At 36.9% G+C, this 15,045-nt stretch overlaps 1 protein-coding gene across 2 annotated transcripts in view; it reads right to left on the bottom strand.

Moving 5' to 3' along the window:
• Nucleotides 1-1,426: 1,426 nt before the first annotated feature.
• The window catches only part of SAP30BP (SAP30 binding protein), a 60,903-nt gene continuing 47,284 nt past the window's right edge, over nucleotides 1,427-15,045 (bottom strand). For both annotated transcript variants that reach the window (XM_014051592.2, XM_014051595.2), the window contains 7 exons: nucleotides 8,733-8,821; nucleotides 7,468-7,559; nucleotides 6,408-6,468; nucleotides 5,564-5,615; nucleotides 5,222-5,280; nucleotides 3,820-3,901; nucleotides 1,427-2,653 (listed from right to left, as the gene is read on the bottom strand). In XM_014051592.2, coding sequence (XP_013907067.1) covers nucleotides 2,472-2,653; nucleotides 3,820-3,901; nucleotides 5,222-5,280; nucleotides 5,564-5,615; nucleotides 6,408-6,468; nucleotides 7,468-7,559; nucleotides 8,733-8,821 — 617 coding nt within the window. In that variant the 3' untranslated portion in view covers nucleotides 1,427-2,471. The remainder of the gene's footprint in view (nucleotides 2,654-3,819; nucleotides 3,902-5,221; nucleotides 5,281-5,563; nucleotides 5,616-6,407; nucleotides 6,469-7,467; nucleotides 7,560-8,732; nucleotides 8,822-15,045) is intronic.

Here is a 15,045-nt window from a genome sequence, read left to right on the forward strand (position 1 = left end):
TTTGAGCCTACAAAGTTTTTGCCCATGCACAGCGTGGCCAAAAGCTTTTATCGATATAAGCATTTATCAATATACTACTAAAATTCTTGTATCTGTACTCTTTAACTAGGTGAAATGATGTGTCCTAGGGCAATACGTTTTCAACCAAGGTTGTCTCAACTGAGCTGACTTGCAGAATGCATCCAAAATCATGAGACCCATGGAAATTGAAATTTGGCAAATATTACAAAACAATTTATGACTTTAAAAAATTATCACAAAGTATGTTATAGAAGACAAAATGTCATAAAATATTTCCTGCAGTCAAGTGCTGAGGTCTGACTGCGCTATATAGTTCAACATGGGCTACTTTAAAGGTAGATACATCTCTGAATACTTCCCAGAATTTTTAATTCCCAGTACATTGGATGCTGTGCCATTGTTGAAGGCATTGAGGGATCTGGTATCTCTAAACAATGACCCAACTACTTACTTTGTCCAGTATTGTACAAATGGAAAATGTCAATCTAATTGAACATTTCTTTAAATGTAAACTCCAGGATCATCCGCCACAGAAGTGGGAAAATAAAAAGGAACCTTGTGCAAATAAATATACTGTCTCAAGATACAGCGAGGGCCTCCAATGTCAAATATTCTAGAAGGGAATTAGAGAAGGATTATGCTAACACCAGCTACTTGTTGTAATGTCAAGGATGCTCCAAGTTCTACTAATTAATATCACAAACTAATAATACAGGTAGTCTCACCTTACGACCACAGTTGAGCCCAAAATGTATGTTAAGTGAAAAGTTTGTTAAGTGAATTTCTCATTTTACGACTTTTCTTGCCAAATTTGTGAAGTGAATCACTGCAGTTGTTAAATTAGTAACATGGTTAAGTGAATTTGGTTTCCCCATTGACTTTGCTTGTTAGAAGTCCGTAAAATGATTTCTGAACACTGCAACGGTCATAAATACGAGTCACTTGTCAATCATCTGAATGTAAATCACGTGACCATTGGGATGCTGCAATGGTTGTAAGTATGAAAAATGGTCTTAGGTCAATATTTTCAGTGCCATTGTAACTTTGGTCACTAAATGAACTGTTGTAAGTCGAGGACTACCGGTAATTGCTAAGGAACTTGGGCAGGAAGGTACTAGCCACTTGCGGCTTGCATGAAGGATTTCAAGGAGGCCCAAATGGTTGAAAGAAAAAAACAAGACGATTGGCCTAAAGGAGGTCCTTTATTCTCCTATAAGTATTTTAAATGTATAGCATCAAGCTTATTTTTGTTGGAATGAAGAAAACCTGGCTGAACACTTTCAGCTATGCTATTCCCCCTCCCCAACTCATCCAATGAAATTCAACATTCACTGGATGCTCTGAAGTGTAATATATATTTGACAGCTAATGTAATGTAAAACAAATGGCAGCAATAAAAATGAGATGCATTTTCAAAAGTTGTTTTTATATTCCAACATTTAAGTCAAACCTGTAAGAAAGCTTATACAAATTTAAAATGATAGCATTTTTGTAATTACAGTGGTAAAAATGGCATTATTGTACAATTACATAGTTTGAAAATATAGGGAACACAGGTAATGATTCAGAGGATTTACTTCTGAAACTGCCCAATTGCCCCCGAAATGGCATGGTTTGCGAGGAGAGTCAGCATTGTCCAGAGAGAGAACAGAATGTTCTGGAAGTCACTGGAAAATTCTGTTCTGAAATCAGTAAGTTATATACATCTGTATTTGAAACCTTTGTTACTATCACACATACACAAAAGACATCTAAAATGTTTATGTAGAACTCTAACAAAAATGCCACCATAGAGAGATTCTATTTGATTTCTTGTTCACATAAACCTTCCTATCAGTTGCGTTCGGATCTGCACAAAGATCCCCCAAAGACAGGAAGGGCTACTAATATGAAGTCTCAATTTTCAAAATGTTCCAGTTCCTGATTTATGACATTTAATCTAAATGGATTGCATTGGAATAACTCATCTTAGTCCATATGATGACCTCCATGAAACTGAATTGTCACATACTCTTTTTCTTCTTAAACTTTTGATGGGAGTATTGAATCTTGCCTATAATTCTTGGAGGCAAACAGAAAAAAAAATGTTACTAAATGGTCCAACTCAGTACAGTTTTTCTTCTAAAAGCTTCTTAAAGAGCTTCACACTGCATGAAGATCCTAAGGTAGTGACAATTGTAATACAGTTTTCAATGAAGCATAACATTGACACGGTGACACTGCATTGCACACAGTACTTTAGGAAGCAGTCATAGCAAAGCTTAGGAGTTTTTTCCCACAGAAAAATTCCATTATACATAAGACGGTCCACTTGTCTTTTTCCAAACAGTCTTTCATTTCCACATCAGGAAAAAATTGTCCCTCTGTATTTCAAAGACAGTGATTTTGGTGTCAGTCAAATTTGAAAAAAAAAAGCTTCAGTCGCTCAATCAGTTTCTTTACTGTGCCTGTCACTGTTTTGCCTTTTTCACTATGGTGCCAACAGCTGAAATTACTGTTGTTTTGGAGCCACTTGCACTGGTGGTTACAGTTACAACAGCCGGTAATGTTGCAGTGGTTGTGAGAATGGTGGGCTGAGCTATTGTTGTCACAGGAATGGCAGAATCCCATTTGCTTTTCCTCTTCTGTGCATCTGTGTATTGAAAGAAAGCATGAATTTCAACAGTCTTGGTTAGACAAAATTCTCCTTATCACAAATTTACTTTCCCTCCAAAGTAAAATGCTTTCAAAGACACCCCATTCCACTTCAAAATGCTGTTGGGGGAATCATTAATCTCAAATGAGTTGTCCAATGCGACAACATTATCGTCACATTTGAGACTAACAAATGATTGCTATAAACTTTCATGGGTACTCTATCAATGGAAACCTTATTTATTTCTTTAGATTTATAAGAGTGCCCAACTCAAAGCTGACTTTTAAAACATCAAAAACTCATAAAGAAAGTAAGAGGGGGAGATATGCATCAGAACCCAAAGCAACAATACATATCAAATGGGCACCATTATCATATCCCGCAGCCTGGGGCCAATGCCCAGTTTTTGAAAAATGTATAAAGACTGTAGGGCAGCCCAATCCCTGGGGTTACAGGAGGCAAACACTATAACAGAAAATATGCGCCTTCTGGATGACAGTGTTTAATAGCTAGGATACAAAGCACATTCAACTGTGTCAGATCTTATGAGGAAAGCAAAAATAACAGGACAGAAGCAATCTCTTAAATGGCCAGACCTGAGTGATCATGAGGAGGGACTTCAAGTCCAGGAAAGGGTACAACTTGCAGCATCTCAGATGAATCTGAAGGCCATAAACCTGTAGAAGTCCACAGTTCTCATGTGATAATTTAACAGAGGCTGTGAAGTCCAGGAAGACTCTTACACTGAATGCTAGTCTTGAACAGGTCTATGTACCGTATTTTTTGGAGTATAAGATGCACCAAGGTTTTGAAGAGGCAAGTTAAAAAAAAAGTTTTTGCACTCTGCAAACCTCCCAAAAATAGCCCGTTTTTTGCGAAACAGGTCCGTTTTTTTAAAAAAAAGGCCACAAATAGCCCTTTGGAGGCTTGTAGAGTGTTCCTAAAATGCACCCAGATTTTCCCTCTTTTTTGAGGGAAAAAGGTGCGTCTTATATTCCAAAAAGTATGGTAACTTAAATAGCCTCCAGACACTAAGCATAATAGCATCACTTGGTTGACCGGAGATCAAGATGCACAATGTTGAAAGAGTGATGGACAAATGAAGAAGCAGGGCTTTATCAAATAAAGAAGAACAAAAAATCAAATCTAGACTTCTTACTTACCTCCACCCGCAGTGCTAGCTGTTGTGGTGGTTGTAGAAGGAGCATTTGTTGTCCCTTTTTTAGTGCCTGTAACAAATTCAATCTAGAAAAAAAAGGAAGGGCCATTATACTGTGCTTCTGATTTTATCCAAAGGAATTAAGAACACTCCCCCCCCCAAAAAAAAATATTAAGAACACATCTTTGTTCCTGTTCTCAATCCAGGCAGGATCACAGAGATTCAATGCATGAGCACTCAGCTATTTATCAGGAAATAATAATGATTTTTCTTCATGAATAGCAGACAAGAGGGGGTCTCCTCCATTTTCTTATTCAATCTTATTTAAATACTACTTCTCTCAATTAGAATAAAAGGGATTTAAAACAATTAATTAATTAGAACTTCATACTATTTGACAATTGAAACATAAGGAAATTAGAATTTCTAGAAAGTATGTCTCTTCAAGCATAACCTTAACAATTTGCATCAACAAGGGCAAAATAGTGGCTGGGAAAATCCCAACAATCCCATCATACTTCGACAAGTCCAAGATCATTGCAGGAAGGAGGCAAATCACAGAATTATGCAATTACAATACAATGTAAGGAACAATTTGAATGGCTGTGAAAAGAACCAAGATCCAAACATGCTACTGAGAAACCCTCATGTATATCTTGTTAACTACTTGGATAATATACACTAAATTCAGGCCTCTACTAGCTAAATATACTGGGTTCTACAGGAGAATGATAAGGTTGATTTTGAGGTGAACAATTCCTTAGCACAAGGAATTGTTTCATAAAGCTATAGATACAAATATACAGATAATCCTCAACTTGTAACCACAATTGAGTCCAATATTTCTGTCTTTAAGCAAGACATCTATTAATGAATTTTGTCCCATTTTATGACCATTCTTGCCACAGTTATTAACATGGTTTCAAGTGAATCTGGTTTCCCCATTGACTTTGCTGTTAGAAGGCCACAAAGTGATCATAGGGCCTCGGCACACTGCAACTGTTAAAAATATGAGTCAGTTGCCAAGCATCTGAATTTTGATCACATGAGCTGGGGAATGCTGCAATAGTTGTAAGTGTGAAAAACAGTCATAAGTCACTTTTTAGTGCCATTGCAACTTCAAACAGTCACCAAACGAACTGCTGTAAGTCGAGAACTACCTGTACACACACTCAAATATAAATAAAGTTGGAAAGTGCCAGGTTATTGGGAATAGAAACATGACTATATATCTCCATACTTACTTCTCATCCTTATCTATTCATTTGGAATACTTGAAATATCTGTCATCTTTGGTCAAGAAAAGAATGTCTAATTTGTTTAATTTAATTAACTGCAGATTTATCAAAGTGCAGCCTGGGGAATGCAACATTTTAATTTTTTATATTCCAAAATGTAATAGATACCTTTGTTCGCTCTTTCTTGGCTTTTTCTAGCTTGTCCATTTCAATTTTCTGTGCTTTTGCTGAAAAGAGAGCCACATAACAGTAAATACATCCAACAGATTTAAATATGTTAGTCAAAAGAAGTGGTATCTCAATATTTTCAGCATCAAACCTTATCTATCAAAAACATTTGTTTGTTTCTTCTAATTTACCTAAAGGGGAAATAAAAGCCATAACTAATGCTTTGAGCTCTTTGAAAAACAGAGAGCATACAAAGAAGATGCATTATTTTAACCACACGTTTTCTCCATTTTACTAGAATTTAGAAATGTAGAGAAAGCATGGAAGAAAAATCTTCAATACCTAGTGCCTCATAATATGAATCTTCAGCCCACCCATGAGGATCAAACATGTCCTAAAAGAAAACAGAAAAAAATCCGTTACATATGTAGATTTTAAATTATGCAATACGTAAAGAAATAAAAAACCCTGACTCAGACTGTCGTAAAAGATTGTGTTGTTTTTTTAATCTTGTCATACACACACACACACACACACACACACACACACACACACACACACACACACACATATATAGTGTCACAACCCCTGGTATGCCCCAGTTATGGGAGGAAGCTAACTGCTTCCATTATCTGTCTATTGGCTCGTCACAAGAGTCCATCATGACAGAAACCCAATATTTTTACTGTTGCCTTTGTTACATTTGTTGTATTTGTGCTGATAAATATATATATATGTGTGTGTGTGTGTGTGTGTGTGTGTGTGTGTGTGTATATATATATATAGTAATTCAAGGCAGTGAATATATAAAATTGTGCTGTGAGAGTGGGAATTATAATGGACCACAAATTCTGAGAAGCAATGGTTCTAAAGCTTCAGCTTGATTTATTTATTTATTTATCCTAGCTACAAGAAGAGTAATTCTTAATAATGGCAGAATGGTGAAGATAGTGCCTATTTGTATATTTACAATATATCAGATACAAATGCAATCCTTTTCCTCAGTTACTGTAAGTGCTCCAGTTTTGTAATTCTCTTTTCCCCCCCTCATGCCACAGAATAGGAAGCTGCTCCTAGTCAGAAAAGAATATAATGCTCCAAGCTATGTGGGAAAGAATTTATTTTTTATAACCAACAAAATATCTACAAAAAGTTGTGATTGACCCAGTCTTTTAAATCTACTTACCTTTGGATAGTTAGTACCAAGTTCATCAATTGCACAAAACTGGATCAGCTTCTCATAGATGCTGAAACGAAGCATTGCAACGTATTATTTCCATTATTTTATGTCCCATTTGAAGTCACTGAATAGTTTCTGGCTGGCTTGGAGTAAACCAGTGTGCGTTAAGACATATTTATGCTCAAAATTGATATTGCATTATATTAGTCATATTATTTTCAGGAAGCTTGAACAACACACTAAAAAGAACATCTAATTTATTTCTCAGGGGTCCGTGGAAGAAGGAAAGATGAAATCAAGGCTGAAACTTTCCATGACTATACAATGCTATCTACTATTGCCCTTCCACTTCTACAGATGATATGTTCCATTTTGCCTTTTTTCCATCTTGCCTACAAAACGCATAGGAACCATTTAACTGAACTTGGGGGAATGATTTAAGAATAAGCCCTCAATCATTTGTAGGGAATGGTATTTCAGAAGACAGAATGTTTACATGGCTTGCTTAATCTCCCTATAGAGCAAGCATGTCCAACCTTTTGGCCTGGCTTGGCTGCACTGTACTGAGTAAAGATGAATGTACAAATAACAAGTTTCTTTTTTCTAAAATACTTTTTATTATGATCTTGTGGGGCTGCATTACCAGCTGTCCAGGGCCACATGCGGTTCTTGTGGGTGGTACCTGCCTGCTATAAAGGAAATTTGGGGGAAGGGAGCATGGGAGAACCCAAGTATCAACCAGTTTGCATATTTTCATCAAGTTTAAAGCTTGACCAAGCTTATTCTACACAGAAAACCAATTGTAGTCATCTTTAGCCAGTTCCAGAAACAAAAACTGTTCTCCCTTCAGTCCAATCTCAACTCATGAAGAGTCCACAGATATTCTCTAAGTAGTAGTACAGTATATACTTCTGGACTCTGAGTCTTCATTGTTGCATATAAATGTGAGAGTTGGAGCTTATTATGTCAATATTATGATCCCAGTGAAGGCCTTGTATGAACATTTGGCATTCACTTAAGTTTTGATCTTGGTGGCCTACAAATGTGCTCCCAGACTACTACTTACCTGGGATTTCGAAACTCTTTTTTCCTTTGAATTATCAAATTCATGTCCATACCTTCCTTCATTTTCCTTTCATATAGCTTCTGTATTTTGTCCTAAAGGAAAAATATAGGAATATAATCAAAGGAATGACAACGGTCAGGTATATAGTATTGAAAAAGAAGGTAAATTGACACTTTACCCCCAAAAAAACCAGAGATGAAAGAATTTAGTACATTTCAGATGTTTTGAATGATAAACCAGGTATTCTCAGAAGACAAGGTCAATAGTTCTCAAGAACTAAAGTTCTTAGCATCTTCTCATTATTGGCTATGTTAGCTAGCGCAATTTTAGGTTTGTGTTCCAAAGTGTCTGAAGAACCACAGATTCCACAACCCCGTTTTAATTACAGTGCAACAGTATAATATTCATAATGTATTGTGTGTGAACTAGACTGCTCTTCTACAGATAATTGCTGAACTTAAAAAATTTAAACAGAGTAGCTATAATTATAATTATGCATGGTCACACATTAAGAGGAATTTTGGTTGATAAACTAAGAACATGATGCTTAAGCTGTAAAAAAATTATATCTAGAGTGCAGCATGTCTGAAAGTGCAAACACTTCCTTAATATATGTAAAAGGTCTCTTAAGAGTCCAGTATGCAACTGCTTATCTTGGAAGGAAAAAAACCAGATACCTTGATACACAGATGCATTCTTCCCTCTTCAAAGAGTGTTCTTAAGAATCCCATACCAATAGATTGTTGCTTTAAATATTGTTAATGATTTCAGCCACTTTGTATTAAAAAAAATCAGGATGAATATGTGAGTGTCAAGTGACAACAGCATCTGGTTAGTGGTTAGAGTGCTGTACTGCAGCCACTTCAGCTGACTGTTATCTGCAGTTCAGCGGTTCAAATCTCACCGGCTCAGGGTTGACTCAGCCTTCCATCCTTCCGAGGTGGGTAAAATGAGGACCCAGACTGTGGGGGCAATATGCTGACTCTGTAAACCGCTTAGAGAGGGCTGAAAGCCCTATGAAGCGGTATATAAGTCTAACTGCTATTGCTATTGCTATCTTTTGGCTTAATAGCCTCTGACAGACAGGAACTCTTTACAATTACAAATGAATATGAAAGAAAATGTTCATGGTTAGACCTTTGTTCAAGGCTCCTGAAACAGGTGTTTTTTTTTTTTTTGCAGAATCTCAGATTAGGGTGGTGATTAAATACAGGAGATCTTAGTGATTAGAAAAATGGGGGGGGGGAAATCAAGGAAAATCTTACTTGTAAGTGGTTGGAACATCTGCCTTGTGGTTCTGGGGGGATTTTGATCTCATCAGGTAACATGTTCCTCACCCGCTCAGAGAAGGAAGCTAGAAAGAAAAGAGGTGATCAGAATTAGAAGTTACAGCAAATTAAGTTTATTTGTAAAAGTTGCATTGTGAAATTAACAATAGATAATCGAAACAAGCGGTTCCTAAAATCTGGAAAGTAAGTTAATTGACAAATAAGCACGCATACAATACATTTCTCTTTGCATATAACTATAATTTTCAAAATCTCCATTTCCTATTGGACACTTTGGCTAAAGTTGGTAGAAGCTGCAGTTCATACTAACAGAATATTGTAGGGATCGGGACTAGTGGGGTTGTCATATAGCCAAAATTTGCATTTCATTACCTATAATTTTGTAAGTTGCCTTTAATATGACAGAAGGTCAATTCAAAAGCTTTTCCATATAGGCAACCTGTTTGTATATTTTCCCTAAGTCATTTGTTAATCAAGGGTGTGATTGAAAGCCTCAAGATGCTACAAGATGTTTGTTGACGTTCCTCATTTAAGACACATTGCAAAAGGCATAATCTGATAAATATTCAGCAGGGTCGTGTATAGATTATTGACAACAGAAAAAATGGCTGCTTTTCTAAGTGTATTATTCCAAGGCAACGTTGTGTACTGCACTCCAGTTCTCCCCTTGGCATGAGGCTCTGCCTGTAGTCTGAAAAGTTCATTTGTGAACAAATGTTTTCACTGAATTTTCAATTGTTACTATAAAGAACATGATAGGGTGGGACAGTTCATGGAAAAGAACAAACCTCTTTTCATTCGTTTTTACCATTCTAATAGTACTAATCACTGAGCTTCCTGGTACATTGCATCTTTATTACCTTTATCTGCTGCCTATGGGGAAAAAAAACTAAGTAAAGGTAAAACCACAATTCTGTATGTAGCTTACTAATAGTGACTCTCAGCCAGGCCTCCATTGTGATATATAGGCAATATATTTATCTGAGTTTCTGTTCTACTGACAAGCTTTGGAAATTTGTTGAAGATGCTATAATTGGAACAATTCCTCAATTATATTTTCTTTTAGGATGGTATGCAGGGTTGAATTCTCCAGCAGTCACAAGTGACAAAGAAATGTTCTTTGACATTTCCAGAGAATGTGTTTTTATGAGAAAAAGAAATCTTGCCAACATCTCCAGAGAAACGCGAGCTGATTCCAGAACCTCCTGACAACAAAAGCTACAGACTTACAGCTACTGTTGTGAGAGTCGGGGCAATTGTTTTTAATTAAGAACTGCACTTCAATAGGGGCCAGTGAGGCAAAAAGCAAAACACAAATGATGTTTATTGATCTTGGAGATTAGACAAGAGTTCAACACCTGGGATAAGATGAGGGTTTTAAAAAATTTCATAAGGGCAAAATCCTGAATGTATTCCTTAGCCTAAACTGAAATCCTTAGCCTACACGGAACCTAAGTATATATTTACTGTGTGCCACCTGTAAACAAAAGCTGTAGATGTATATAAAACTTCTCCTTACTACCATTTTACATTAAAAAAAATGAAGAAGACATGTTCAGAGAAATCACACAGAAATAGTGTGCTGCTTGGAGAGTGACTTAACAATCAAATAGCAAATACTAAACAGCAGGTAATAATTCTTGAGTATGGTGTATTCTATGCTCATTTTCTAATGGGTGCCTCAAGTCACTCTAGTCTAGGTGGCCCAATGGGTGAATCGGTGCCGAGTTTTTCTGAATCAATTTAGCACACTAGGTAACATAGTAATCCTTTAAGAGAAAGACAATCAAAGAGAGAAAAGGGTTATAATATATATCTTAAAAAGCAATTAGTAGGTAGACAAAGCATCTGTATGGGTATTTAAATCTACTGGATGCTTACGCCTAAGATTATTACAGTATAGAGAAAGAAGAAAACAGAGGGTAATTGCATCTGGTATTTTCACTCCAGTATCTTTCCTTTGAAAAGGAGCACAATGCCAGGATGCAATGGTAGACATTTATATATTCTTCATTATGCGATTTTGGCAAAGATGAAATTTTACTTTTGTTGGAAGCCCAATCAGTGACACTGGCTGCAACTCCTGCCAGGGTGTGTACCCTTGCTGCTTTCCAGTCTAAAGAATACTGTGTTGGGAATCCAGGATGTTGACTCTAGACATGACTCACCCTATGAGTCCAACCAGCACATTTGCAAAATAAATAATTATCCATACCTTGCAGCTATGGTTTTGACAAAAGGTTTGACTAACGCAATGCAAGCTACTTTAATAAGCTGGGACTTGACTGGAGTTAAAAATGTATCACTAAATATTCCATCATCAGCAGTATAGGAAATCCGCTTATACTGCAAAGATTAGCTTTATTGGCAGAACACTACCTAACTTTAGTGAATCTTTTCTAGGGGTTAAAACGCCAGGCTAGAAGCTGGGAGACCATGAGGTTTAGCCGCATCTAAGCCCAAACTAGCTGGGTAACTTTGGCCAGTCATTCTCTCTCAGCCCTAGGGAAGCAGGCCATGGTAAACCTTGCTAAGACCTTGCTAAGAAAACTACTGAATTTTTCGGAGTATAAGATGCACCAAGATTTTGAAGAGGTAAATTTTTTTAAAAAAGTTTTTACACTTTGCAGGCCTTCCAGACCCTCTGCATGCCTCATTTTTTTGGGACAAATGAGGCAAGCAGAGAGTTTGAGAGGCCTACAAAGTGCTCTTGGGGGCTGGCCCCTCAAAAAAACAAGCAAAAAACAGCCAATTTTTTGCTCATTTTTGCCCTTCCCAGCCCCCAGGAGCACTTTGCAAGCTTCCCAAACCCTCTGCATATCCATTTTTGCTAAGGGGACAGAGATTTGGGACGCCAAAAATGCTGTATTCAGTATATAAAACACACCCAAATTTTCACCCTCTTTTGGGGGGGGGGGAAAGGTGTGTCTTATACTCCAAAGAATATGGTACATTTTGTTGTAGTTCCAAGACCTTGCTAAGAAAACTACAGGAACTTGCCAAGGCAGTCGCCAGGAGTCAAGACTGATTCAAAGACACAAAACCTTCCCTGCCCTTAAAGAAACTCTACAGCTGTATCATCTTGCATTTCTCCAAACCAAAAGTCATCATTATCTTATTGGTACAGGTAGTCCTCAACTTACAACCACCATTAAGCCCAAAATTTCTGTTTCTGAGAGAGGCAGTTTGTTAAGTCCTGACCCATTTTATGACTTTTTTTTAATTAAAATTTTTTAATTTTTAATTTAAAACAAATACAACATCTTTCTTTACATGCTATAGAAAGTGTATCAGTTGGTTACAAATAGACTTTTGTGCATCTCTTCCACAGTCAACAAACATAATTCATGTTAACTCAAGCATTTTAACTCAAATATTCATACATATCACCTTCATCATATATCCATTTTCATTTGACTATAATAATAATAATAATAATAATAATAATAATAATAATAATAATAATAATTTCAACGACTATGGCACAAACCAGCAGTGATAATTCCAGTGGTAATTGGTACACTGGGTGCTATACCAAAAGCACTGGAATTACATTTAAAACAGTTAAAAATTGACAAAATCACCATCAGTCAAATGCAAAAAGCCGCACTGCTTGGATCTGCACGCATATTATGAAAATACGTTACGACGTCCTAGGCCCCTGGGTGGGGCCCGACTAGTAACCAATGCCAAATCCGGCGAAACAACTGGCCGCTGTGATACAATTGTAGTATAATAATAATAATAATAATAATAATAATAATAACAACAACAACAACTCCGCCGTTGCCGGTCCCAAGCCCGGATGAGAAAGGAGGAAGGTTGGGATCAGGTTGGCATCTGGTCCCGTAAAAAACCCCCCGCCAACCCATACAATATGGTGAAAAAAACGAATAAGAATTCCATACCGCATCGGTCGTCGCGCGGGTTAACAAGGGCCGCGGCGAATGTTGGGGTCCCTGGACATCCGTCGACAAGTGGGCTACAAGTGGACCAGCCATCAAAACGACAAAAATATAGTGCAGATGAAAACCGTGCCATAATGGCCTGTTACTACAACTCAGAGCCAGAAAAAAGAGGATATTTAAAGCGAATGTATGAATTATGGAAACAACAATATCCAGATTCAAATGTTAGTGAACAACGACTAGCAGATCAAAGGCGATTTATTATACGGAATAAAGTGTTTAGTGAAGTTGAACATGAGGAAATTCAGGCAAATTGCAAAACCCAAAAAACAATATCACAAGCGGAAATAACTGATATTCAAGACACAACTAAAGACACTATAGTAGAACTCCCAGAAGAAGCTCTCAGGGAGGAAATAACATCACCACCACTAGAACCAGTTATCACTGAACCAACTGATGAACTAACTCAAAAACAAAAAGAATTGAAGGATAAGATCATGGAGCATTTTCTGCTTAATGAGGAAAGGCAACGTTTACCATCACTAAAAACTGTGCCTAAGAAAATTTTGGCCCCTATCATGAAAATGGTTAATGCAGTGTTTTCAACAATTGAACCGGGATCCATCTTGGAAACAAACCAGTTAATGTACAGCGCAGCTGTAATAGTCACTAACGAACTAGGCATTAAAATTAAAGTACCTAGTCACACAACAGAAAAAGCATCAAAGCCAAAGTGGAAAATCCGTCTAGAACAAAAAATCAAAAAATTAAGGGCAGATGCTAGTAACTTAAAGAACATGCATGAGCAACGGCTTAAAAACAACAAAATCATAGATCGGCTAATCAGAAGATATAGATTGGATACAAGAAACATCAATGAAGCTGTAGAGATTGTAAAACAGCAGATAACAGCAACAGCTAGAAAAATTGAAAGCTATGAGGCACGAATCATCCAATATAAACAAAATCAGCAATTTCGATCAGACCAACGGCGTTTTTATCAAAGTCTTAATGTGAATGGTGACACCAAAAGTGAAAAACCAGAAAAGCAGGCCACAGTTGAATTCTGGAAAGAATTGTGGGAAAATGCAAAGGACTACAACAAGGAAGCAAAGTGGATACATGACTTTGAGAAAAGCATTGGCAACAAACAAATGCAAGCATTAGAAATAACAACTGAGATGGTCAAAAATCGAGTTAAAAAGGTGAAGAATTGGACATCACCTGGAAAGGACCAATTACATGGTTTCTGACTCAAATATCTGACCAGTTTACATGCAATATTGGCCAGGCAACGGAATGAAATTTTACAAAAGGGCCAAATTGATGAATGGTTGACAACTGGAAAAACATACTTGATTCAGAAAGATGCAACTAAAGGAACAACACCTGAAAACTATAGACCAATAACATGCTTACCAACAACCTTCAAATTACTCACAGGCATTATTGCAGATAACATGATGGATTATTTGGAAACAAACAACATCTTGCCAGTAGAGCAAAAAGGCAACAAAAGAAGGAGCAGGGGCACAAAAGATCAGCTTCTAATTGATAAAATGATATTAGAAAATTGTAAGAACAGAAAAACGAACTTGAATATGGTCTGGATTGATTACAAAAAGGCATTTGACTCACTGCCACATAGTTGGATCATAAAATGCTTAGAAACAACTGGCATTAGCAAAAATATTACATCCTTTACTGAAAAGGCAATGAAACAATGGAGAACTGAGTTGGCAGTAGGGAATGAGAGCTACGGAATGGTTAATATCAAGCGAGGAATTTTCCAGGGTGATTCACTTTCACCTCTTCTCTTCATCATCGCAATGATCCCACTATCAGTAATCTTTAAAAAAATGAAATTAGGCTACCAAACAGCCAAAAAAGCTGAAAAAATCTCGCATTTACTATATATGGATGATTTGAAACTCTATGGAAAGTCAGAAATAGAAATCCAATCATTGACAAATACAGTCCGAGTATTCAGCACCGATATTTCAATGCAGTTTGGCATGGAAAAATGCGCCACTGTATCCATAAAAAGGGGCAAAATCACTGCATCTGAGGGAATTGAAATGCCCAATGGCCAACTAATTAAATGCAAAGAAAATGAAGCCTACAAATACTTAGGCATTCTGCAGTTGGATAACATCAAGCATGGAGAAGTAAAAACTATTGTCAGGCGAGAGTACACCAACAGAGTTAGGAAAATTTTGAAATCTAAATTGAATGGTGGAAATACAATCAAGGCCATAAATACCTGGGCAATACCAGTTATAAGATACACAGCTGGCATAGTTAACTGGACACAAGCTGATTTGGACCTTTTGGACCGAAAAACCAGGAAACTAATGACAATGCACTACAGTTTACAT

This window comes from Thamnophis sirtalis, unplaced genomic scaffold (genome assembly GCF_051295495.1).
Source record: "Thamnophis sirtalis isolate CommonGarterSnake01/CBP01778 unplaced genomic scaffold, rThaSir2_p1.2 scaffold_3, whole genome shotgun sequence".
In the NCBI taxonomy this organism is placed as follows: domain Eukaryota; kingdom Metazoa; phylum Chordata; class Lepidosauria; order Squamata; family Natricidae; genus Thamnophis; species Thamnophis sirtalis.